General features: G+C 40.1%; 1 protein-coding gene across 6 annotated transcripts in view; it reads right to left on the reverse strand.

Moving 5' to 3' along the window:
• Positions 1-27,882, reverse strand: part of palm3 (paralemmin 3) — a 61,094-nt gene that overhangs the window by 10,487 nt on the left and 22,725 nt on the right. For 2 of the 6 annotated variants that reach the window (XM_050043634.1, XM_050043633.1), the window contains exons 2-6: positions 16,014-16,067; positions 9,887-9,939; positions 7,657-7,737; positions 1,820-1,962; positions 1,182-1,254 (exon numbers count right to left, since the gene is read on the reverse strand). In XM_050043634.1, the coding sequence (XP_049899591.1) occupies positions 1,182-1,254; positions 1,820-1,962; positions 7,657-7,737; positions 9,887-9,939; positions 16,014-16,062 (399 nt within the window). In that variant the 5' untranslated portion in view covers positions 16,063-16,067. Of the gene's footprint in view, positions 1-1,181; positions 1,255-1,819; positions 1,963-7,656; positions 7,738-9,886; positions 9,940-12,712; positions 12,771-16,013; positions 16,068-27,882 lie in introns of those variants that run through there. The other 4 variants (XM_050043639.1, XM_050043638.1, XM_050043635.1 and 1 more) reach the window with 4 other exon arrangements.

A 27,882-nucleotide genomic window follows, 5' to 3' on the forward strand; every position in this document is an offset into this window, starting at 1 on the left:
TCTCTCTCTCTCTCTCTCTCATTGTGTCATACGGTTTACTGTTAATTTATTATGCTGATCTGTTCTGTACGACATCTATTGCTCGTCTGTCCGTCCTGGAAGAGGGATCCCTCCTCAGTTGCTCTTCCTGAGGTTTCTACCGTTTTTTTTCCCCTGTTAAAGGGTTTTTTTGGGGGGAATTTTTCCTTATCCACTGTGAGTTGTCCAAAGGACAGAGGGATGTCGTATGCTGTAAAGCCATGTGAGGCAAATTGTGATTTGTGATATTGGGCTTTATAAATAAAATTGATTGATTGATTGATTGATTGATTGATTGATTGAAGGGGGAGTGATTGAGCTGAAAAGCCCTACCTGACCTTTGAAAAGTTGACCCCTTTCCAAAGTTTGGTGTAGCATGCACTTATCTACATCAGAACCGCATAGATAAACTGTAATCATATATGTGTGTAGCTTTAACAGTTAAAAAACAGCTTTGGCATTGGCCTAAAAATATCATCACATTCCTAGTCTCATCAGAAAGCATTAGGCAAACAAAGTGATAAAAAAAAAAAAAAAAAATCAGCTTCAGTTGCCAGATATTAGCTGTCACTCATTCTCAATCTGCCCACTAAACCAAGGCTTTGCTGGCAGGGCCCGTTAAAAATGATGTATTTTCACACAGAAGATAAGGTCATACATTCCATGTCTCCTCCATCACAGACTGTAACAGCTATTAAAAATGAAATCATCCTCTGTTTATGTCTCCAGTCGATTTGAGCTGAACTCCAAAAGCCAAAATTAAGATGAATATATAACCATAAAAATACCTCACTAAAAGGACCCTGGAGCAGATGGCGGAAGAGGAGGGACAACGCTTTTGTTCTACTAAAAAGACCTTCAGGTAAACATAACTTGTGCTTGGCTTGAGGTGAAACAATAATTCCAGAGTGGATCAAGTGCTAAATTGTTTATGTAACAGGGCTGCTCACATTCATGAAGGTTCTGCTTTTGAACAAGAGGCGCTACATCAAAGGTACATTAAGAGAGGAAATGAATTATTCATGGCAAAGAGCCATAGACAGAAGTTGTGGGAAATTTCCTGCTTAATGGAGGATGATGGAGCGAGCTTATTCCGACACAAATTCCAAACCCCTTTGTGTCCAGAGTGTGAGTGGACGAGTGTGTGTGTGCAAGTTCCTCACTGTTTGGCCACCCTCCATCTGTTCCTTCAGCTTCTCCTCCTCCTCTGTCAACTGCTGATTCTCTGACTGCAACCTGAGACGGACACAAAGTTGTGCAGACAGACACAAAAACAAACACATAAAATTTATACCTTGAATGCACTCTTAGTTTATGTTTTAATTTAATGCTTATGATCCCAATCTAAGTAACACTACAGTAGGCACTTTTTTCTCTGAAGCAGTATGATTAAATTCCCCCAGCGGCCATATACAGTTTGAGGAGCCCTGGTGGTGAGCGGGGCAAAGCTGTGGACCTGTGCAATAATAAGATTGGGATCTTGGAGTGTAGTCTTCAGGGACTTGACAACATTGTCCACTGCAATAAGTCTAGTACTGTCTGGCAAGCGAGCAGGCTGGATCACCCTCTTGCTCTGCAAGTTCAGTACTGGCAGGAATTAAAACTTAACTTTGCCAAAGCATACATAATGTACAACAACAGCAAAAATGACAAGAAAACAAAAATAGAAAAGGGAATGCTGCAGCTATCAATTATACATGAAGTTTGAACTATACAAATACAACAAAAATGTGTCAGTTCTCTCCAGCTCTGTCAGCTCACAAACTGACTCACACACAAACAAACACACACACAACCTCACACACTGTGGCTGTACTTGTCAATGCGCTTTTCGATCTCCTGGGCCTGGGATCCCCAAAGAGGAGAGCGAGGGCTTTGGGCGTCTGGAGAGGTTGGGGACAAAGGAGCTCCTTCCATCAACCACTGGTCTCTCAGAGACTTCCTCTGAGGTGAGAAAGAGAAGGTGAGGAAGAAAAAGAATGTATTGTGGTGATCTGATTATGTTATTCAAGCAACTGTAATCATAACATGATAAACACTATGCTCTTGGATGATGATATTAGACCATTGTGGGCAACTCTGCAAATCAGTGGGCAGAGGTGCCTGTTGGCAATATCAGATTTTTGCCTTGCTGTGATGGACTTCTGTGATATGGTGCTTAATTTGCTGGATAATGCAAAAACAGACAGACCTGGTTGGTTATTTAGTCATGAACAGTTTGGTCAGTTGATTTTCCAAAAAACTGACTAAACCACAAAACATACAGTAGATAAATATCAAGATATAAAACTACACGTACAATGATACAGGATTCATTTTTAAAGCCCATACCTTCAGTGGAACAAAGCTCTTTAAATGGAATATCAGTTTAATTATTTCACGTTATTTTATAAGCATTTGTTATATGACAATCTGTAGCCAGTGAATTAGATATCAGAAAATATTCATATTAATATCTTAATAATTGCTTTAGTTTTATCACCCATCCAATTGTAGGTGGCCTTTAAGTCTTTACTGGGAGCAGCAATTTGATAAACGCTGCAAAATCAATGACAGCTTCACCAGTATTTGAAATTAGACGCAGATACTGATATGGATATTTGAGTGCTAAAATAATCTAATGGCAATATTCTGGCTGATTTTTCTTTAAAACCTAAACATAAGTTTTTATTGAGGACCAAAAGAATTGTAACTAAGATAATACTCAGCAGGACATTTTAAGATATGTTGTCAATGTTCTCTGGCCCACAAACTGACATATGTGATGTTGACACCATCCGGTATTAACTTACTTGCAACACATCTCAAGTATTGTTTGTTGTCAATTGTTAATTTCGGGGTATCTGGCTGACATTTAAACAGATACAGACATATCTGTGATTAGCTCATATTGGTCGATAATATCAGTCTGCTGGGTCCTGAATCAAAGGTCAGGCTCTAGTTACAAATCAGGAGAAAAGCAATGCAATGAACAAGAGTTAGACCAAAGGACTGAATTAGGCTAACTACTAGGCTAACGTTAGCTAACAGGATTTAGGAAAGTAACTTATGGGTTAACTGTCAAATTATCTGTAAAGGAACATACCAGAAAAACAAAGTATTAATGTTACCTATCTATTTAACATCCACTAATGTCACAGAACAGTTAATTAACATTAACCAAACTACAATGCTAACTCAGAAACAGACAGCTAGCTTAGCACGTACATTATAGCTAACCTAGCACTTAGCAGCTAAGAGGAGTTTTCTGTTCAGCCAAGTCTTAGCTGAACAGAAAAACTCCTCTAACACCTAAAATTACATAAACTTGAAACACCTGTCACAGAATAGCTATGATAAATGGAGTACCTACAGATAACGGTCCAACAAGGTATGTTGAGAGTAAATAAAATATGCCCGTCAGCGTTTCACAAAGTGGAAGATGAAGCTAACAATCAGTGTAACTCCAACTGCTGTAAAACTGTGCCAGTACTGGTTGCTCCTAGCAACAGAATGTTCAACTGAAACCAACTGCCGCTGGCAGAATGGTGAGAAACAGAGAAAGACTGTCCATAATCACTCCTGATTTGCTATCTAGTGCACTATATTTAGCCTCCATCACTTTAAATGTGTGTCTAAAGTGTAATATACATGCACTATATTGTGTCCTCGAAAATGCCAACAATAAAATGAAAAAGAAGGTTCCCATACCCTGACAATACCACTGTGTCCAAAGTTCATACCTCATACCAACTATAGACTATATTGTGTGCTCATCTTTATAGTAAGGCAAGGCAAGTTTATTTATATTGCACACTTCAGCAACAAGATAATTCAAAGTGCTCTACATAAAACACCAAAAGCATTAAGACAAAGTGGAAAAAAAATACATCATAAAAGGACATTTACTGCAATTAAACCCCTGATTAAAGAGCTAGACAACTGAAAAGAAAAAACAGCTAAAAACATATTAAGACAGGTATAAAATACAAGAATAAAAATTACAGTCAAGTGGTAACCTCCAGCTCTAAAAAATGAAGCCAACACATAAGTGCCTTATCTTATGTTATCGGTTTACAGCCTGGAACAAAAAAATTATTTTGGTCTCTATAGCTGATTTCAACATGCATGACAACTGCACAGGGGTTGATTTTTTTTTTTATAACTCACATGTTTACATTTTATTAAGGCTTAAAGTTATGCATATTTAAGGACTGGCTGCTTTGGGTCACAGCCTGTCTGCTCATAGTGCCCCTGGCTTCTCAGCTAGATCCACCCCTCACTCCTCCACCGGCCAGCCTCTTGCCCAAATATGATCACTTCTGGCTCCAAAAAGCCAAGATGGCAACAGCTGAAATGCCAAACTCGAGGCTTTAAAACATAAGTCTGCAAACCAACAGGTACTGTCTCGGTAGTTATGTCCATTAATTTTACAGGCTATGGTTACAGTTCAGTGTAAGAAATTAATGACTACTTCCTTTATTAAAAGGCAGCAGCAAAGAGAAAAGCCCTCAGCCTGGACTTAAAAGAAGTGAGAGTTGACGGAGACCTGCAGCAGCAGGCTACTTCTTTTACAGTACAAGTCAACATACATTTCATGTCAATCACACAACTGCCACTGCCAATTAAACTAAAGCAGGACATAACATGTTTTCATTTTTAAACAGGTCCTTCATTTTCTTTGAACACTGTATTGTGGGGAAACTATGTATTGTGTTTTTGTATGAATACTGAGTGTTTTGACTATACTTTAATTTGTCAGTTTTCTTGTGTGAACTCAATACATATTCAAAACAAAATTAGTAGCCTGCGTAGAATTGGGACACAGCTTACATTTTGCTAACAATCCCAAAATGTAATGCATTGCATAGATACAAAAATTATAGTCATGCTACATTACACATCAGTTACAATGCAAACTGACTTAAAAGATGGCTTAAAAAATGTAAATCGCAATGTACTACTAACTATAAAGTAAAACGTGGGCATTAGCAAGAGTGATCATGATATGTGATTTCAGACACAGAGAGAGAAGCAGAGGGAGGAGAAGTAAGATGTGCAGAGCAATGACATGGACAGAGTGAGAAATTGAGATGGGGAGAGTAATCCAAAATGTGGTTATTTGAGGGTGTAAAGGTAGGAAAAAAGGGGGAGAGAGAGAAACACACCGGTGAACACGTCAGTGGTCTTCATCTCAGCTATCCAACAGAGAGGACGTTGGCCCGAATCTACAGCATGTGGGTGCAGTTTTTACTCTCATCTTATTCCTACACTGCTCCAGTAAATAGACATGACCCAGTGAACAAAACATGCCCCGGGCTACTTACCATTCCCTCCTAACAGAACACCAAAACAAGCACTTTCAAGTTTTACAAAAACAGGAGCGCAGTTCTCTGCAGTTTGTAGAGCTCAGTACTCTCTGAACATCATCTTCTTAACATGTTGGTCTAATACACATCTAAATAACATCCAGTTTCTATTGTTTTTTTTCGTTTGTTTCGTTTTGATCTTTTAACTTTTTTTTCCCAGAGCCTCCACTCCACTCCTCAACACAGACTCCCTAAAAGCTTTCTGTGTGTGTTTGTATATTTGACAATGATTAACACAGCTCACAAAGGCATACACTGCATGAGTTTCCATTGTAAACCTGACAGTCCACCTCAAACTACAAAAGCTACTATAGGTTTCATATTGTTGTAAAACAGTACAACTTAATTTTACCTGAAGATATTCGAGTGAGCTGTATAAATGTCACTTTTTTTACTGACAAATGTGGAAAAACTTCCTTTTCAATAATATCTTATTTAGTTTTACTTTGATGCAATCAGATACAGTATGCAAAAAATACATGAGCAGTGTAATGATATCAAAAAAAAACCTCTTCACCTTTTTTTAAATCATTCACAGCTCTTTTTTTCCAGGACATTATAAGTCATGTATAATGCAGACTTTGGCAAACTTGTCATGTTTTGTCGCTAAACTAAAGCGAGTAAATCATGTACTATCAGGGAAAAAGTTTAAATGTTATTTGTCCTTCAACAGAAGTTGGACATATTTCATGCTACATCCAGAAACAAACAAACAAATGTGGTGATGTACCACTGCACCATCAGAAAGGGAACCCTGGTGATGAAAGTGACATGAAAATGATGTTGTGATGATAGTGTTTACACCGCCATTTGTCAGGCTTATAAATCCAAGCCTGCCATTTTATACTCCATAAATGTATTTCCTTTGCTATTTGCAGAACCTCTTCACAGACAAATAAATTCCTCTTTATTTTTTAATTTTTAAAACGATTGCACATTGTAGATATTAAACACTTCTTTGAGATAGTTAAACCAGGAAATTGTCAAGGGGAAGATATTTTTCACTTAAACCATTTTAACCATTTGTGTTTCCCTGTATGTCAGGACTAATAACACGGGCTACGGTGTGACTTAGTAAGTATGACAGCCGTGTTGCAACCAGTTGACCTTGGTTCAAGGGCTTGTTTCGGCAGGCATCTGTGCCACTAAAGTGCCCTTGAGCCATACAGCAAGCTCTCGCCAGCTCTAGGAACGCTGGTCTGCAGCTGACCCTGATGAGCGGAAATAAACACAGTCTGTCTGCAGGGAAAATTTACTGTACTAAATCTAATCTATGAAACAGCCAGGATGATCATTTCAAACATTAAAAAGTGGCTATGTGCAATATAATCGAGTGCAAAGTACTCACAGCAGCTACAGTTTCTCTTACCGTCTGCAAGCTTCTCACTTACTACTGAGGTGAAAGCAGCTGAAAACCCATACATCCCTCCAGCCTATGGCCCTATGTTTGCAAAATCTGGCAACCGTTAGCCAGTAGCTACCTACTTAACTATAAGCGTCACAAAACCATCTCTGTGTTTTCTCATGCAGTCCAGAACAAGCACTGCTCTGTTTCGCTCCCCGTGCCTTTGGCTGACTGGACACGGCCCTCTCTAAACTTTCCTGCAGGTCAAGAGCTGTGTATAAGTTGCTGCTCCCTCCTATCACATCCTTACATCTACCCTGGGGTTAGAGTCAATGTCAAAGCTAATGAATGCACTAAAAGCGATGATGATATCACCTCCTGTGAGAGAAGGTATCAGCATAATCATTTTTTAAATGAATCTCTTAAGTCTCTCGCAACTTAATTATACTGATGCGATTCATGTTTGAAGCGCTGTGCACGAACACACAAAAATATGGTTGGCGTATGCAAAATATTCTCTTGCATGAGCACACCATCACACACATGCACACCCGCTTACACACTGCACAAATTTCACACAATTTGAGGAATGTGCCCCAGGCCAGCGTAGCACAGTGGAGTAGGAAGTGGGAACGCCAGTCTGGAAATGATGTGAAAACAATAGAGCAGCTCTGTGACTTGCCGAGTGTGTAAACACTCACATAAAAAACGATTTCAGCAAAGGAAGGCTTGCCTCTAACCTTGTAGGAGACCAGGAAGTGTGGAAGGTTGTACAGTTCACATGTGTGAGAGAGTGTGTGTGGAAACAAAATCATTTTGGAGGCTATCCACTTGCTAACAAGCTGGAATGGGTCTGCAGAGGATTTTAGTGGGAGTGAAATTAAGGTTGCATGAGTGGGTGAACAGATGAGGCAGGTTAGATCATCTTGTGTATGTGTGTCAGACCTTGAGCTGCTGTAGTCTGAGCTTCTCATCCTCCAAGTCTCTCCTGGCTCTGTCCTGCTCCTCCTGCAGCCGACGCTTTTCCTGACGCAGGAAAAGAAGGGGGGTGGGAGAAAAATTTGCAAAACAGTGAATGAATGTAGACATATTGATATTTTAGGTAGGGGGGGTGAGAGCAAGAGGAGTTCAATTTTATTCACATAAAGAGAAAGATGGACTCAGATCAGCAGTCAGACATATAAAAAAGCTGATGTAAATTAATGAACAGAAACAAAGAAAGGGAAGAGACGGCAGTGAATAAAACATCACTGGGAAGGAGTAAAACGGGGACACCTGGTCAACCATCTGTCACAAGGACACTGTCACCATAGACATCAGGTATACTTTATATCCCATAATGCTCAGAGCAGCTGTCCCCATGGCAACCCAGTGTTGTTTACATGGGACCAGGGACACCCTGGCTCACCACATTGCACACTCAGTAAATTATTTAGAACTTACGGACAGCTCAGAGTACTTAGTCTCTTTATCCTCTCTTTCTCTATATACTGTGGATGAACCTGAAGTAGACAAGTACAAGATAACCCCACTTATAAACCAGCCTAACACATTGTAGTGTATGGCATATGATTTACTTTTAACTGATTTTGCAAAAGAACTTAACAGGATGTCCTGTAGAAACCATTTAAAGATGAATATGTAGTAAATTACATGCCATTATAATCTACAAAACTTTAATTTTTCAAAGAAATTTTGTCCAGTTTTCACAGACAGCTAGATGTCTTTTCTGTGCTGTATTATCAGCGACTCCAATAATAACCATAAGGACAAAAAGGCAACATAAAAGACACAAGCTTATGCTCAATAAAATTAATTTTATTTTCATAAATCTCCATTAAATGCTCACATTTCCTTTGCATTCTGAGCAACTTGCCAACAGAAGACAGACCAAGGGTCTCATTTATAAAACAGTACGTAGGATCCATACTAAAAGTGTACGTGCAGACAATAGCTCAAAAAGGCATGCGCCACAAAACATTCTAATTTATAATAACCTGCGTATGCCTGCCAGTGTGCCATTTCCTTTTATAAATCCCAAATCCCAAGTTTGATAAGTGAACACAACTTATTTATTTAAGTTTTGTTATGGTGGACTTGGTCTGCATTATGATTAGGACTCATAATGAGGATATGGAGTTTAATAATTGCATAATTTTTATAATTAAAAGGTGCTTGTGGAAAAGTCATTAGCACAGGCACAAATAACACAGCTGAACTGAATGTTTATTATAAAGTGGCTTTATTAGTACTGTGTGATATGAGGCAAAGGCATGTGTGAGACATCATTAAACGTATTATAATTCCTCTCACATTTAATTTCTAGTATCTGGCTTCTATTCACCACTTCGCCATCTCATTTGCTAATTTCTCCTGTCTCCAAAATGTACACAGGGGTCAGTGTTTTCCTTCAGGCGCTTACCTTCTCCCTTTAAGTTTCTTTCTATAAAACACAACTTTTGCCTTGGAAGTGGTGTACGCCTCTTTCAGGCCTCGTGTGTGCCCAACGGCCAACCCATTTCTTGGCTGAAATATGACTTCATAGCAAGAAATCATAAAATTTGTTGATTTCACTCATAAGCTAGCAAGTAATACCTTTCCTTTGTTTCCCCCCAACTCTGTGTCAGAACATTTTCAAAGTTGTCTCAGACTTCCACATTCACATCTGTCTGAGGAGACATCTGCTGACTGTGACTGACCCAAACATCTCTTTTCTTGATAGCAGCAGTGCTTTAGAGTGCAACTTCTACATCAGTCACTAGATACTTCTATACCAGGACCGCACAATATGTGGGAAATATGCAACAATGTTGAATATTGCAATAATGATATTACTTGTGATAAATAAACAGAATTTAAAGTGTACTCAGTTCTGCCACTCTACTGCTTCCAGTGTACTGCTAAAATATAAACAAAACAAAAAACAAATTGCTTGTTGAATTTAAAAAATGGAAGGAAATGATCTCCAAATTGAACACTGACCTGCACATAAAAGGCACAAATAAAAAACAATGACAACTACATTTTAAAGGTCAGTTTCCTGATGATATTCTCTTTAAACTAACTCAAAAAATCCCCTGAATGCAATATTGCAGTCTCTTGTACTGTGTTTATTGCACATACACAGATAAATACATGTGTGAGAGTGTATGATTGTGTGTCTGCATGAACTCACAGCAATGGCCTCCAGTCGCTGTTTGTACTTCTCCGTCTCATCCATCCTGGCACCTGTGACACAATAGGACAGGGTTAAGGGTTTGAGGTCAGAGGTTAAACAAACACAAGTCAACTGTATCCATTTATTCCCAGAGATTTATCCTCTGCAATTCTCTTAAAAGGATAGCTCAGATCTTTTTTTAAGGGTGCTTTTGGGGCTTTTTAGCCTTTATTGATAGGACAGTGGTAGCATGAAGGGGGAGAGAGGGAGGATGACATGCAACAAAGAGCTGCAGGTTGGAATCGAAACCTGCTTGCCACTGTGGCAAGGACGTAGCCTTTGTACATGGGGTGCCTGCTCTACCAGGTGAGCTACTCAGCACCGCAGCCTGGATCTTTTGAAGTGGATTTGTATGAGGTACTTATCCATATTCTGTGTATTTTATACAGTTGATGGCAATTGACACGCCCCCAGTTTGGAGAAGCAGGTTTGAGTCCAACATGGAAGCTACAGAATGCACTGCTGTGAATGGGTCAGTAACAAATATATATATTTAGAAATATTTCCACTGCTTCACATTATTGTCAGACAGCCATCTCCGGCACAGAACTGAAGCTGTTGCCTGTATTCAAAGCCACTCCACTGGGAAAAAACATTGATTTTACATCACTAGACACAGGAGCTACTGGTCTACCACTGCCTCGCTGGACTACCACTGCCTCAACCAGTTATTTTGTTTGTGTGACTGTGTGACTTTGGCGTTCAAAAGGATTAGGTCAGATTCATGTTACACAATAACACAAACTAACTGTCTGGTCAGTCTGGTGGCTTTGACGAGATCATAGATGGGGAACTGATGCTGTTAATGGCTTCCCTGTTGGAACAGGCTGTCTGTCAGAGAGGTTAAGCAGTGTAAACACTCTCAATATAGCGTACACGTAAACTGTTATAGATATTTTAGGTCTCTGAAGTGGAGGCATGCTGACAGACATCTACTGCAGATAATGTGCTGATTATGGATGAAGATCCCATACAACCCCACTTTGAAAGAATCCTAACTATTTCTTGGGCTGTGTGGCCAGTTTTTTGGGGGTGAGGGTCTCTGCAAATGTAGTTTTCTGTGGTCTAAAGAGCTTGTGAAGTAGATAATCAAACAGCATTTCTGCATTAGTCCCCAAACTCCTTGAGCCCCACTGTGCTACATCAGAGGATACAGAGGCAGCTGATATGTGGCAACACAAGATCAGAGACAGGACATCAGCCTTTGCTGTTTGTGAAGCATGTAAATGAGCAAGTGAAAAAAAAACATAATAATAAAATTAATAGCTCCGAAAAAGAAAAAAAAAATACAAAGAGAATATAAAGTATCCTGGTAGTACGTGTCTCTGTGAGTGATGACCCACAATTCTCCACACCATTCCCACCCTGACCAAAACTATCTCCCTCACACTCCCATTAAGCTTTTCGTTCCTGTCATGACACAGCCTCTGGCATCTCGAAGAAAATGAGCATAGGCAATATTTGTTTTCCCCTGCAGCTGACACTAAATGGGACAATATTTGAGCTCCCCAAAACTCAGAGGCACATGAGAGAGCATAGACTAGAGTCATACATAGCAACCAGCTCTCAGCAACTCAGTCATTAGTGAGTTCCTGCCATCACAAGTCATAACTCTGCTTTTAGTCAACTTCTCAGGAGAGAAACAACACTTATTTTTGGCCCACATGGAATTCAGTGCTGGGTGGGTTTCATAAAAAAGACTCTACATGATAAGAATAATTATAATGAAAACACTGTTATTGGAAATAGGAGCTTTAAACGCCATGGCAGCAGTAATCTTCCAGTCACTGACAATCCCATGTGGTGTGTAAAGAGATCTGTCCTACACCAAAAAACACATTTAGCCATCACAGCAACTGAGATCTCATATTGAGGAGATCTGAGCAATACGGCACCCTATTTCTGGAACAAATACCACACTGTCACAGCCGTTGTCGCTAATCGCCATCACAGAGCTTTGAAGCACAAAATATGTGCTTACCAATGCACACACACACACACACACACACACACACACACACACACACACACACACACACACACACACACACACACACACACACAAAACACTTTACACATGCAAAACCTCACAAACAAGCTAATGTCTATGGACACCAATGGGATGATAAAACTTAAATGGTGACCTTACCTTACCTACAACGGCACACTGACACGTCTAGTTCTAGAAAAAGAACCTCACATACAAACTGCCAAAATAAGCTTTCACACATCATCCACATTACTCATTTCTCCTGAAACCCCCCTCCACACATCCGACACTCACATACTCTACAAATGAGGTTTCTCATTTCTCCCCAGAAGGCAACTCAGTAGAGCTGATGCTATTGTAGCTCTTGCAATATGGTATATCTTTCAGGGCTTTAAGGGGTGATAGTTAACATAGTGAGAAACTTCTCCTTACCAACACCTAAAGGATTCCTTCGGCATCCTCAGGGTGTGGGGTGGGTGGTGGGGTCACAGGGGAAAGGGGGCCCCACATAAAACAATATGAGAATGTAGGTGTACTGTGTATGGAGGGGAAACATGAAGATGAAAGACGAAGAGGGAAGGGGAATTTTTTGATGAGGAAACAACCTCTAGCATGCCTTTCATTACACTGGAGCTCTCACAAGACCTAAGGTGGCGAGACAGACAGGAAGGATCAGCAGAAAGACTGAGAGATTGAGAGACAAGAGATACCCTTCAAGAGCATCAGAGGTAAAAAGAGACAAAATCTCATTTTGGCAGTGTTTTTGAATGACTGGAGGTGCAGTGACAGCTTACAGTATAAGCCTCCGTAGGGAGTGGAGGCTTGTGTCTCATCAGGGCTTCAGGAGAGCGCCTAGAATAGCAGCCAGAGATAAACAAGCAAACACAAACAGAGGCTTTGATGAGGAGGTATTGAGGAGCTCCCCGTAGACACACACTGACTTCGATAATTAGACATGATACAGGAGGGTAGAGAAGGGGAGGCTGACAAAGTCAAAAAGTTAAGAGGCAGACAAAGTCAAGACAGTTGAAGAGAAGAGCAGCAGGGAAGGAGAAGACAAGGGGGGGAATGAGATGACGGGAAACTGGTTTGGGATTCAGATTCCCTTATGTCCACAAAATGGGACAACCTGTGACAAAAACAAATCAGGTACACGACAGACAGAAAACAAAAGATTGTTCAAGAACTGGAAGAATGGAGACATTTTAGATAAAATTTATCTCCCACGAGACCCTGATCATTATCAAGCAAAATTAGGTCAATCTTCTCACAGCTGAGACAAATTTTTCAATCTCGAATAATTCAATTTCAGTTGAGGTCATGATCATTATTTCTTTTTTAGGTTTTTATATCACTCTGTAGCTTCCCAGTAGTGTTCATTATATATTCAAATCCCAACTTTTTTTAATTGTTGTTTTAGCGTCAACATGCTATTTTCCCAAGCCCTTCTAAAAATGTTTTCCCACCTGACCTGAAGAAGGTGTCTGCATGATGACATTGCTACATATAAACCCCATAGCCCATCTAATGTGCCTCTTTGTGACTGAGTCAAGCTTTCTTTGACAAATGTGTAATATCGATCTTCGAAATGACTTATTATACTCTAACTGGCACGGGAGCCTAGCAATGTACTGCTGTGGACGTTAGTTCAGATCTGAAAGTCACACAATTACTCTAAACGATCAATCAAGGCAGTGGTAGACCACTAACTCCCCTGATCCACAGGGAAAAAATACTGTTTTTGTCAAAGGAGTCTGATGGCTTAAAAGAGAGTGACAAACAGCTCCAGTTACCACTTGGAAAACATTTTTAATATAATTTTAATATAAACACAGTGCCAGAGTGCATAAAAAAGTATCAATGTAAGTGTCACCAATTCAGTATCTGAGCAATGGTGTTGAATAATGGAACTTTCATGAAATAAAAGTCTGTGTCACTGCGGTGTCAGGAGTGTGTGCAGATAAACAATGTTGAGGCACAGCCCATGCCGGCAGGGCTGGGAACTCCACAACTGTGCTGTGAGCAAAAATCAACTAGATGACCTGGAAAGTGTCATTTTGTGTCATTGGTGACACGTTTTGCATCATCAGGTGCATTTTGGCTGGCAGACACCAGGTGGAGAGCTCCAGGAGCAGGCGGCATGGGCTTTACCTTAACACTGTTCATCTGCACACACTCCCCACACCACAGTGACACAGAGCTGGCTCAAAAACCAGCAAAGCATGCCTTTAGAATCATTCAGGATTTGCTATAATTCATAGCTGTTCTTTATTGGGCAGTGTCCACATTATAAAAACCAATCAGAGGTGTTATTAATGTGAAATCTTTACTTTGACCATGAATCTTTGCACCTTAACTGTGAATTTTCACACATCTCCCACAACCCTCTTGTGGTATTCAGAAAGCACAGCAACCTACAAATGTGATGTGGGACGTATTCACTGCACCCTTGCCTCTGTCAAAGCACACTACATTCAATACATCTCAAAACCAATTAGCAGCAGTAAAAACACCAATATGGCACATAGTCATGAGCACAGCTCAGCTGTTACTGTGTTTAATTACAGACACCTGTGACACCAGTTACATGCCAACCAAGATGACTAAAAAGAGCCTCTCTTCCATTAAAACTGACAGGTTTTTGGGTTTCAAGGCAATAATTTGTGTCCTACACAAACACTTGCCAGTTCAGCAAGTTGTAGGCTGTGTGACCTCAGTGGTATGACCTCCCACCCACAGAGTCTCTCCCAGTTTGCATCTCCCAGTCTCTCACTCCCCCTTTCCATACCCTACTTACACAATGGATTGAAGGTGCTATAGCCAGAGAAAAAAGATTAGAGCAGAGGCAGGGGGAAAGGTAGTCCAGAGGAAAGAGAAAAGTACATTTTATTCGTGCTGCAATGGTGTGTTAATCTATTGTTTAGTCAATAATCCTTTTTTACGGCTGACATTTTTCACTAGTCATATCAAGCGTTACTAAAACCATCAATAAGGTCTTATTCTATCAATGAGTAGAGCTGCAATGATAGGTCGATATACAAAATAGTTTATTGGCATCTATTTTGATCATTGAATTATTGTTTTTCCATTTTTTTAAGTACCAAAGTCAAACATTTGCTGGTTTCCTGCTTCTTAAATGTGAGAATGTGATGCTTTCTTCGTCATGCATTATAATAAACTGAATAGTTTGGGATTTTTTGACTGCGGGTAACATTTGAAGGTGTTACCTTGGGCTCTGGGAACCTAGACAGGACATTTTTTAGTATTTTTTGACATAAGATTAACAATATGATTAATTGATTGATCAAGGATATAATGGGCAGATTAACAGATAATGAAAACAATCGCTTGTTGCATTTCTACTCAAGAATCCCGGTAGTCATTGCAGTAGAACCAGAGGTATTATCTCTTTTATGCCTTGCATTCTTCTTCCTTGTTAAAATATGGCACCTACATTATCCGCAATGTAACTCTAACAGTTTGTTTAGAAATTCAGGCAGTAGCAGCTAATGTAGTCACGAGGTGCTAGTCTCAAGCGGGAATGAGGAGAGTTCTGATAAACTCAGTTCTTTCTAAATTAACACACAGATTATTTTCATTTTCAGACTTGTAGTCTTCAGCCCCAACTGACTCCGACTCAAGAGACATCACTTAAGAATATTTATCAGATTTATCAGTAGTGCACTCCAAAAACCCGCAATCAGACACTGATGCATTAAACTGGTGGAATTTCCCTTTAAGAAGTTGGAACTAGGGAATCATTGACATTTTTGAATACAAAAATAAAAAAAAAACAGTTGCCAATAATTTTCTGTCATTGATCACTTGATTAATCAAGAGTTGTTTTAGATCTATATTGGTTAATGAAAAAAAAGACATATTTATGACCTGAAAACAATGAGATGCCACAGCCCTATTTTAAATGACGAGAGCTTAACATATAGAAAGGTTAAAGAACCTTCTACTAAGTGCAGCTGCCTCTCAGTCATTCAGTCTTCCTGCAAACTGTCAGCACGATACATTCCTCTTGCCCTGGTGCAAAAGAATGTATATTTGCCTATGTGTGTGCATGTTTAAATAACAATGTATATTTACCTAGTGGGGTGCCATGAAGCCTGTATGCTGAGTGCTGGTGTAGTGACATTAGCTCTGTGGGAACAGATGGGAGAACAGTAGGGTGTCTGGAATGAAAAACTATAAGAATCATTTAGTATCACAGCTCACTGCTCTTGGATTTCTCTGACACACACTCACAGGCAGTGCACAACTGGCTGTATGTAAGCAATACCACTCCAACAAGGCAAGAGGCAGATGTTTTTTTTTGTTTGTTTTTTTTAATCAAAAGATCAACAAACGTCCACAAACTATTTTCAGCTAAATCCAAATCACAGTGCATGTAAAGAAAACCCTTCATAATTTTCAAATTAACAGCACAAAAGCCAAGGCATTAGCATTCCATTTTCTAAGGGCTTACAAGAAAGGTGAAAAGACTGTGGGAGAGGCAATCAGTACAATCAGTGTGAGCTGACAGGTAGCACTTACAACCAATGCCTCCTGTTGCTCTGCATTAACCGACATGCAGAATATAAGATGAGCAGTGGCACAGAGGAGCTATGCCAGATGAAATGTAGATAAGTTGTCTATGAAAAGCACATGTTCAAGGAATTTAAATCCCATGTGATGATATGTGATACCGTGGAATCAGGAACTAGCTTATTCAAATACAATACTCCACTCAAACCAGACTTTTTCCTCGCTGAGGTAGAGATGGTAGCATCGTGATCATGTGCGCACATGCCTGTGTACCATGCCTTCAATTCATTTTGATTATTTTACTTTCTATTTTAAATGATTTGCTTTTATCAGTATAAGATAAGATATACTTTATTGATCCCCCAGGGGTGAAATTCAAGTATCACAGCAGCACAAGACAAAATCAAAGGACATTAAATAGAATAAGATTAAAGAGAAAAAATAAAAAAATAAAAATTAAAGATAATAATAGATAAATAAAAGATAAAATAAAATTGCTACATCAATCAAATATGTGTGGTAGTCATGGTCCCATGTGCTGTAATGAACTAATATCATGTTTTACAGATGCCTGCTTAAAAAAGATAATAAAAACTAGAAATACCGCCTCATGGTTGTATGCCTCCACGAACCAGTCAAGTTGCAGTTAGTTTATATCCATGCGTGTTCACACTCATATGTAGCCATGACAGCTGGCAATGTTTCAAATATGGATGTTGCTGCGGAGAAGCTACACATTCTAAAACATTGATGTCTCACAAACATCTTCAACCTGGCAGCACAGGAGATCAACACAATCAGTAGTTTCAAGATGGGCACCCATGAATAGTGCCAATTCAATATCTGACCAAATGTCTCCCCTTCTGTTCCTGAGATATGGCATTGATTAAAGGCAAGAAAAGAGTTTTTGTAGAACATTATGATATCACAGTGAAACTGACCTTTGACCTAGATAAAAAATGTCATCACTTCACACATCATTTATTCTATTCAACATCTGTGAGAAATTTTGTCATAATAAACGGGTGGATTCTTCAGTTGAGGCCAAAAACATGTTCTGTGAGGTCACAGTGACCTTTGACCACCAAAATCTAATCAGTTCATCCTTGTGTCGAAGTGGACATTTGTGCCAAATTTACGGAAATTCCCTCAAGGCCTTCTTGAGATATCACGTTCATAAGAATGGGATGGAAGGACGGATGAACAGATGGACAACCTGAAAACATAATGCCTCCGGCCATGGCTATCACTGGTGCAGACATAAAAACTATTTTATCTCCTCTCCTTACATTTCGTCTCAGTACAAGATGGTGTTAAGACACACAAAGAGGTGCACTGAGTAGCATTCACAAACGCTGAGCCCACTGTCATTTCCAAAAGCATTTGTAAGCACCAACTGCCGATGTAAAACTACCATCACATGGAAGGGAAAAGGAGTTTTGTTTTCTTTAGTGATTTGTTGTGGCAAAGACGTTACCGGCGGAAATACTCAGGCACACCTGGCTTAAAACAGACGGCTCTCTTCTTCGGCTCTCTTCTTTATTTGGCAGTATTGGCAGTGCCTTTCCCAGTGCACTATGCTGATTACAATGGCACCACCACATCAGCGTAATGCCGCAATTGCAGTTACAATATACAGAAATACACAAAGTGCAAGGCTTGTATGAAAACAGTGTTTTCCATTGTGACACCTGTCAGAGTTTTGTTGAGAGGTGGAGCGCTAACATGAGTATGGGTGCACATGTTAGAGAGGTTTAGAGTACAGGGCCATTGACTCTGACATCACAAGGATTGTCACGGGCTGCAGTGGAGCATGAAAGCTGTGAACTTAAGGTCATGAGACCGTGGCACAGCACAGGTCACTTTTCTGTCCAAGCATCGCTAGATAAATCGCAAGATAAATCTGCAGATTATTTCCCCTGATTAATAAATTGATTGTTGATTGAACAGTGAAAACAGCTGCTATAATTTCCATCACCCCAAGGTGATGTATTCAAATTACTTGTTTGGTTCCGTCCAAAACCCAAGATATTGAGTTTCATTTATACTGACACACTTAATGTCAGGAAGGTATGTAGAGAGATCAAAGAGCAACAGTCTCCTGAATTGGTTCGTTCTGTAAATACTGGCCACTGAACACACAGCGTACACAGAGTTGCTAAAATAGCTCCAGGTCTATAGGGGTTGGGGGGGGGGGGGGCGGAGGGAGTCATTAAAAGGCCACCCAGTGACATTTTGTTTTTGTGAGATGATGCAATCACGTCGCTGTTAGACTGCTGGCCACCCTGCTTCTCTGCACTTTGAAGTTTCTGCTCCATTTCTTGAAGAGATGAGGGGATGAAGGTGGGGGATGATTATAGTGAAGACAGAGGTGAGAGAGAGAGAGAGGGAGAGAGAGAGAGAGAGAGAGAGAGAGAGAGAGAGGTAGGGAGGCAGAGGTAAGGTTGAGTGTTAGATTGTATGCCCTCAATCACAGACAGTGCTGTAAGCGCATTTGAATACTAACATTAATAGTTTTATTAATTTCTAATACCAGTATTAGGGATGCTACGCTGGAATCATCTGCTTTGAAGTGCAGTTCATCTGCTAGAGGCTCATTTAGCGCACAGCTTTTACATGTCCTATTATCCTTCTTCTATTCAACATTACTCTATTTTCAACTCTTTGGGATTAGAGTACAGCACTTGAGTGTGGAGTGTAAACTATAAAACTGAAAAGAGCAGAACTGGACAAGATAGGAGCAAAAAAGTAGGTTTAAAAAATGAAGTGCCACTGAGACTGAACTGATTGAACGACAGTTTCTGGCCTGCCAGACAGAGAGACTAAGAGAGGGTATTCCAAGGCCACTGTAAATTGAAAATATCCTTTCACCCATGTGTTTGGGAACAGGAAGAGTACAAACATCGCTGTCCTCCAGACGATTAGAGACTGAACATGCAATCGCAACGACCCTGATCTCTGAACTCGCACATCCTCTGCTGTCGTCACCGGCCATCGCTCAGGAAGAGCCTGACTTGAACAGACAGCCAACTAACTGTAAAACAAATTCCTAGATAGAACTTCAATCAGAGACGGGGCAGTCAAAGAGGCAGTAACTCTCCAGCTTGAGGGACGGACAGAGCAGATTGTTGTAAAGTGCTTTTTCATCAGCTATTGATTTTCAGTTGCTTTACAGACTGCAGCAGAAATTGCATTATTGGAGATGGATATCCTGCTTATCTAGATGGAAATAAATCTGACACACAGTATGTGTGTGTGTGTGTGTGTACTGTACGTGGTGTGTGCATGTTTGTGTATGTGTGTGGGTGGGTGGCATGGGTGGAATTTGTGGAGCTTGGATGGTTCTGCTGCAACAGCACACAGCCAAGCTCCACTGATTGACAGTCCAGGTCAGGGGAATGAAAACACTGTGTTCCACTGCTGTGTGTTTGTGTGCACTTGTGTGTGCGTGTTTGTGTGTGTGCTCATCAGTTAAGGATGAAAGGTTAATGTGTGGCATGTGTGTGCCTGCTACGTCACAGAGCTAACAGTGTAGTAGACTTTGGAGCCTGTTGGGGATTATCAAAGTCAACAACATACAATACAGATTTACTCCATGTCATTTATCACCGCTGCACTTCACAGACATGACGGTCCTGCTTTGGTCTGAAGTAACACAGACGTTCAAATAATGCGCGCTTCAATGCGTATACTTCAAAGCATCAAAACACGTCATTAGCCTACGATCCCATACATCAGGGTAGTAACTGTGCGGATACAGTATGTACAGTAAGCTTGCACAAATGATCGCAACGGGACACATGTGCTTCTAAGCATCAAAGGCATCCCTGCAAGGGAATATCAAAAGAAATCTTCTAACAGGTCGCGGCGTTCAGCAGTTAGACTAAAGCAAGTTTAAAGGGCTGACAATTTGTCTAAATCGTGATGAGAGAGGAGATGAAACAATAGCATCTCAAAGGAGTTAATTCCTTTGCTCCCTTTTTGTCTCCATGTTATACAGCCATAAAAAGGATTGAGTGGGGGATCAGTGCTGTACTGTCAGGTACCACACACACACACACACACACACACACACACACACACACACACACACACACACACACACACACACACACCACAATAGAGTCTCTGTTCAGCAGGACGGAGGCTGGTCTTAGCCTGGCTCTGCCTACAGTATCCTAGTGTGTAAAAGAACACTTACATACACAACACACACCCACAGCACTCCATCTGATCTCTGTTTGGGCTGATCCAGACAGTAATGTGACATGCATGTTTCTAAGTTCAACTTTCAACTTGGGCTCTTGTGTTGCTCTCACACCTGCAATTTGGTCAATTTTTTCCCTTATAGTTCTGGTCCATTGTATTTTGTGCTGTTGTGCTTCTGTGGTTGTGTAGCCTTTCCTCTCTCCAAGTTCCATACTGGAGAGGAGGTCATGTGGCTCAGGCTGTAGCTGTTTGGCAACAACATCCTCTCAGATTCATCTTCTCCTGTGATATTCTTTGTTTGGGCTGCTTGATTATTGCAAAAATTATAATCACAATCATTTTGGTCAATTACTAGATCACAACTGATTAACAAGATTACACACTGACTTCGGAAACATTATGCATTTATTGAACTTTTTAACAGTGGCTTTCCTTTAACTCTAAATATTATTCAACTGTAGGTGGCTCATTGGCCTAACTCTATCTATGTCAGTTAAGACACTCGAATACAAGGATATTGTCAATAAGAAAAAAAATACATACCACAAATGTCAGTAATGTAACGTAACATATTGACATAACATAATATAATGTAAACTCCATCATAACACTCTGACCTGTTGGTAAGTCCTCAACAGCAGCTTGTGCTCACATATACTGGGTGAGCACGACAGACTGACTGTAGGACTGACAATAAACAATCACTAGAATTAGTTATTACTTTGGCATGGTCTGAATCTGCGTTGCAATGAGTATCATTGCAGCGCAGCGTCTTTAGGCTTTAGGCCTTCAGGTCTTCAGGCTTCTGAAACTTTATTATATTGGTCATTCTGTACACGCAACATCTATCGCATGTCTGTCCATCCAGGGAGAGGGATCTCTCCTCTCTTACTGGGGTTTCTTCCATTTTTTCTCCTGATCTGACTTGAAGATTTGAGGCAAATTTGTGGTTTGTCATATTGGGCGATACAAATAATAATTGACCTGCCTTGACTGACAGAGTGACTGATGAACAAATCAGGAGGTGTAAAAATGATGTTTTATGGACTGACAGTTAACTCACTCATTCAACAGTTGGCAATGTCATCATTACTGCTGCATGGTTTCATATGTGGAAATCTGATTGACAGCAAGTCATGCTGCCCTGTAGAGGGTCTTCAGATTGAAAACAGCTCTGCATGAAAACAACACGAGGGGCTGCTTGGGTGGGGTTCTAGTGAGACATGAAATATGAGCCACGAGGTCCAGTTTGAGTAAGAGATCACTGAGTTTGGAGGCAAATCAGATGCCAAAACACTACCGAGTTGTTACTTTGCAACAGGATTTTACAACTCATCATGGTGGCAATTATTTTCGCCCTGGTCGCCATGATTCCCTGATAAATAGTAGAAATACTCCATCCACATTGCCTAAATCAAAGTGTTGGATTGACAACTTTCAGACAGCCAAAATGAATCAAACTAAAAAAGCAGATGCACCAGAGCTTGTCTGAACCGAAGCAAACAGGTTAAATGTGACAGTACCCCGAGACAAAGACGTAGGCTGCATTTCCACTGAATAGCAGGGCGTGGCATTGCTCAACTTGACTTGCTCTATTTTGGCTTTAGCAAAAGTTGTGGGTAATACCTGGTACTTCTTGCGGTACCACCGCGGTTGAGGTCCAAGTGAGGCAAAGCCACTAAAAGGTGCAGTTAAAACCAGGGGTTAAAGTTCTCTGGCGCAGCGCCGGATTTCCGGGGTGGCGAAGTTTCTGTCTGGCACGGGCAGAAGTGCTCTGCAGTGCGAGCATTTCACTCGCATTTGCCGGGAAAATGATTTAGGCGCACAGTGTGCGAGTAAACACAACCTACTGTTTACCATAATCGGCATCTGACGTTTTTTCATCAATAACCGATCAAATAAATGTATTTTAAAACTCGCTCCTTTGGCTCTGATATAGCCGTCTCCCTCCCTGCCTGTAGTCCCCACTGCACTGGGCTTCGTAACAATGTCCCGCCTACAGCCCCCTCTGATTGGTTACACGGCACAAGTGATAGCCAATCAACACTGACGCCTGTGCATGCTTTCACATCATGTCACATTGAGACACAGAGCACAGACGGAGCGGGAGAGGCTCCGGTAAGCCAGCGGTAATTATGAAGGTAAGGTAACAGAAACCAGACAAACGAAAGTTGCAATAAAAATCCTCTTTGCTGAAGTTTTAAAGTCACCACCACAACATTATATGATCCATTTCAATGATGACATGCTTGCCCAGAGGTGAAATTTCGACGTAACTGCCTATTTAATTCACATCAAGCACGATACAATTTTGCAAACAGCCTAAATGATTTAGCTTCCAAAAATAAATAGCACCAAGGCAAAAAAGAGATGTAGGAGCCATAAGTCAAAAAGTCTGGTAACCACTGAAAGTTTAATCTTTATTTCTAAACTCATTATGCTATAAAAGTTTAATATGAAAATTAACTACTAAAGCTATGATCTTTTTGTTCGTTTTGATAATAAACACATTCCTTTGCAACACATACGTTTCTATTTCTTCATTTTGTGACCGCAACACCAAGCCCCCGGCTCCGGAAAAGATTTCAGATTTCAGGCACACAAATCTTCCGTGCTCCACATTTCAGGCACAAAATGTTTTCTTGCTTTAACCCCTGTAAAACACTCCGCACTTCTCAGAGAGAATCGTCACTAGAATCACCAATGGTGCAACATGGGATATTCTGTGCAAACCCACCATTTTTAAATAGTGCAGCCACCATCAGTCACAACCGCAATTGTGTTATTCACTCAACCCAGATTTTAAAAAGTAACTGCCTGCAAAACTACACCGTATACTACGCTGTACAATTGAGGAAGTGCAGATGTTTCCCTGTTTGCAGATAAAAGGATTCAGTGAGTGTTTCATTGATGATGTCGGAGCAGTTTCATGTGGCGTCACTATGCCGATCAGTTGTGAATCCTGTCCATAGTGAAGGGGCACTATCCACAGATGAAAAAAAAAAGAGAAAAGGACATGCTACCAAAAGACTTGTCTCGACATGGAGTCAAGAAAAGTCAGTCCGTACCATGTATTGGAAATGCGGCATTAGTAGGATTACCTTTATCGACCAGGTTTGTCTTACTGTGCCCACTGACAAATTCTATGGTGTCAGCCATTATCTCATCAGTCAAACAGATGGTTAACATAAAGCTAAATACTGTTTATGGCTGCATACTGCTTGATATTGCCCTCTGCTTGGTTCCCAATATGGGCAAGCTTCTGATCACTAGCCATGTCAAAATCACCATCTGCCGCACACATTTAAAATATTAAGTCTGGGAGGATTTTGGGTGAGAAAATCAGTTCCGCAGCCATTAAGCTGAGCAGCAGATCAAAAGTGACAGCATGGTGAAGCCTTTGTAAAAACCTTGTCATCCACCCATCAAATCAGCAGAGGGGCTGCAGAGATTAACACGGTCAACCGGAACATACATATGCATGGTGAAGCTGAAGAATAATGTGCTATGCAGCTTGGATGAGTCATCTTGGCTCACTGAGTATGATTAACATGCAGGATTATCTATTTAATCCGACTGAAGAAGTCACATTGTTGCATTGGTCTACGTGTATGCATTTCCTAGAATGGCTCAGTTTTGGAAGTGTCAATCACTTAAATTACAACAGCTCTGTGATCAGTGAAGTTGCTCTACTCTTGTGGAGAGGTGTGTGTGCAGTCATTTTAAAGAGCTAATATGGAATCATTAGACGGGCCCCTCACAAAAATGTGGGGAAATTTTGTGAGAGCCCTATATCCAAAATGGCTGCCGTCAGCCAAGCTGGAAATTTAATGGTTTTTAATGGTTTTGCCCACAGTGCTGTGTAATACATGGTTTCTGGGACTATTTGGGTCAAGAAATTCATAAATGATGTAGATTTATTGATTTGACCTATTTTTGACCTTCAAATTCAAGATGGCCGCCAATTTTTGGCTCTTTAACCCTATGGGCCCCAGGCCTTTTTTGGGGTGTTTTTCCTGCCTTTACTTTAAAGGTCATATCACAGTCATTATAAAGGCTACATACACATGCTATATCTTGTTTTTTTCAGGACAATCTGGGCTAACCAGATTTGCCATCATTCCATGTCCTTCTGTGTGCCTGTATTTTATATTAATTTTTTTATCAATGAAAAAAACAAATCCGTGTTACTAAATTCTTACATTTTTACATGTATCTGACCATAGCAAGTTGGAAGTTGAAATATTCTGCCATATATGAAGAGGGGAGACTCTCTGGAATCTGGCAATATAAGAACCATGATGCTGGGACATTCTGTCACTTCACAGCTGTCCATAACATGTGGTTTGTGCCAGGCGGACATGACTGCCAGTATTTTTTCATTATTGCAAGAAATTCCATTGACTCATTCACAAGTCAAAAATGTGTTTTATCTGAAAGAAACATGCAATATTTACATCTAAAGGCCCGAACATACTCGGGCGGAATGTACGGAGGTCCGCCCGGACCAAAAGCAGACGTCTTCAAGCCCTGTGCACGCAAAGCTCAGATTTTACGACCACGCGGACTCTGCTCCGCACACCAGTGACTGCTCGGCACGTATTTTTCACATCGATGCGCAAGAATTGTGGGTAATGTAGTGTGTTTCACAGACATTTTTACAGGAAACTACAACGCGGAAGTGCGCTCGACTATGGAGGCCCGAATGACTGCAGACATTCCTCGCGGAGTCCTCTCCACTTATAGTACGCCCAAGTATGTTCGGGCCTTAAGACAATAGAAAAATAGTCAACCAAGTGCAATGATGTCCTCCAAGATAATATTTGCCACTTTGTTTGCAGTAAAAAAAAAGATTCAACAGATTCAGATGGAGAGTCTTTTTGGTTAATTCAATAAATACATCATAATAAATAAATAATTAAAAAAATGTTAATAAAAACAACTCCAAGCTAAAGAATCTTCTCTGTCTCCCTGCTTTCATTGGTTCCACCCCAGACATCTGATGACCTATGTGTATGTTGTAATTTTACTGTCCATAATTGAACTCAGCGCAGAGCTTTCATTTGAGCCTAATAGTAAGGCTCTATGACGAACGACACATAGTGCGTCCAAATTCACACCTGTTCTTCTCTATTGATTTTCTCCGCGACCGTGCGTCATAGCGAGAAGCCACGCATATCACGTGAAACAGAGGAACTGTAGCTGTCTGACAAGACCAAGCACTTGTCGGTAGTCCAATGTTTTCACAGCGGAAAAAAAATGATAAAGGTACACTAAAATTATGTACAACAAAGCTTTCATACAGCTTTGCACACACATTACTCTTGGATCGATTACTCGCAAATGCAGCATCGCACATAAATGCCACGCATATCACATGAAAGCGCAGGAGCAGAGCTTTCCAGTGATTCCACACACATCATTGTGCTGTCATCCCATCATGCTATAAATCCAGATTAACTGTCTATAAAACAAAAACCTGACGAATTTCTTTACAATCCATGATACAGATCTTGTTATCAGTCACTTCATATAGTGAGGAATATCGTATCTTACCACGTCTTAGGCTTGCCTGTGTNTGACAGGGCAGTAGTCACCATATACATTGAGGGGGACACGTCCCCCCCCCCCCTCAAACAAAGTGGCAAATATTATCTTGGAGGACATCATTGCACTTGGTTGACTATTTTTCTATGATCTTAGATGTAAATATTGCATGTTTCTTTCAGATAAAACACATTTTTGCCTTGTGAATGAGTCAATGGAATTTCTTGCAATAATGAAAAAATACTGGCAATCATGTCCGCCTGGCACAAACCACATGTTTTGGACAGCTGTGAAGTGACAGAATGTCCCAGCATCATGGTTTTTATATTGCCAGATTCCAGAGAGTCTCCCCTCTTCATATGTGGCAGAATATGTCAACTTCCAACTTGCTATGGTCAGATACATGTAAAAATGTAAGAATTTAGTAACACGGATTTGTTNTTTTGGACAGCTGTGAAGTGACAGAATGTCCCAGCATCATGGTTCTTATATTGCCAGATTCCAGAGAGTCTGCCCTCTTCATATATGGCGGAACTTGCTATGGTGAGATACATTTAAAAATGTAAGAATTTAGTAACACGGATTTGTTTTTTTCATTGATAAAAAAATTTATATAAAATACAGGCACATAGAAGGACATGGAATGATGGCAAATCTGGTTAGCCCCGATTGTCCTGAAAAAAACAAGATATAGCATGTGTATGTAGCCTTTATAATGACTNATATAAAATACAGGCACATAGAAGGACATGGAATGATGGCAAATCTGGTTAGCCCAGATTGTCCTGAAAAAAACAAAACAAGACATAGCATGTGTATGTAGCCTTTATAATGACTGTAATATGACCTTTAAAGTAAAGGCAGGAAAAATACCCCAAAAAAGGCCTAGGGCCCATAGAGTTAAAGAGCCAAAAATTGGCGGCCATCTTGAATTTGAAGGTCAAAAATAGGTCAAATCAATAAATCTACATCATTTATGAATTTCTTGACCCAAATAGTCCCAGAAACCATGTATTACACAGCACTGTGGGCAAAAACATTAAAAACCATTAAAGGGCCAGTGTGTAATATTTGGCATGGTTTATTGTCAATTTGAATCTGAATCTGAATATTCTACCCATTAATATGTTTATACAAGTGTATAATCGCTATAAAATAAAATTCATTTGGTTTTTGTAGCCTTATAATTATGCTTTTATATACACCGCGTTCCAAATTATTATGCAAATTGTATTTAAGTGTCATAAAGATTATATTTTTTGTTTNAGCACTGTGGGCAAAAACATTAAAAACCATTAAAGGGCCAGTGTGTAATATTTGGCATGGTTTATTGTCAATTTGAATCTGAATCTGAATATTCTACCCATTAATATGTTTATACAAGTGTATAATCGCTATAAAATAAAATTCATTTGGTTTTTGTAGCCTTATAATTATGCTTTTATATACACCGCGTTCCAAATTATTATGCAAATTGTATTTAAGTGTCATAAAGATTATATTTTTTGTTTTTCAATTAAACTCATGGATGGTATTGTGTCTCAGGGTTCTTTGGATCACTGAAATCAATCTCAGACACCTGTGATAATTAGTTGGCCAGGTGAGCCCAATTAAAGGAAAAACTACTGAAGAAGGATGTTCCACATTATTAAGCAGACCACCATTTTCAAGCAAT

The sequence above is a fragment of the Epinephelus moara genome, chromosome 5 (assembly GCF_006386435.1).
Source record: "Epinephelus moara isolate mb chromosome 5, YSFRI_EMoa_1.0, whole genome shotgun sequence".
Classification (NCBI taxonomy): domain Eukaryota; kingdom Metazoa; phylum Chordata; class Actinopteri; order Perciformes; family Serranidae; genus Epinephelus; species Epinephelus moara.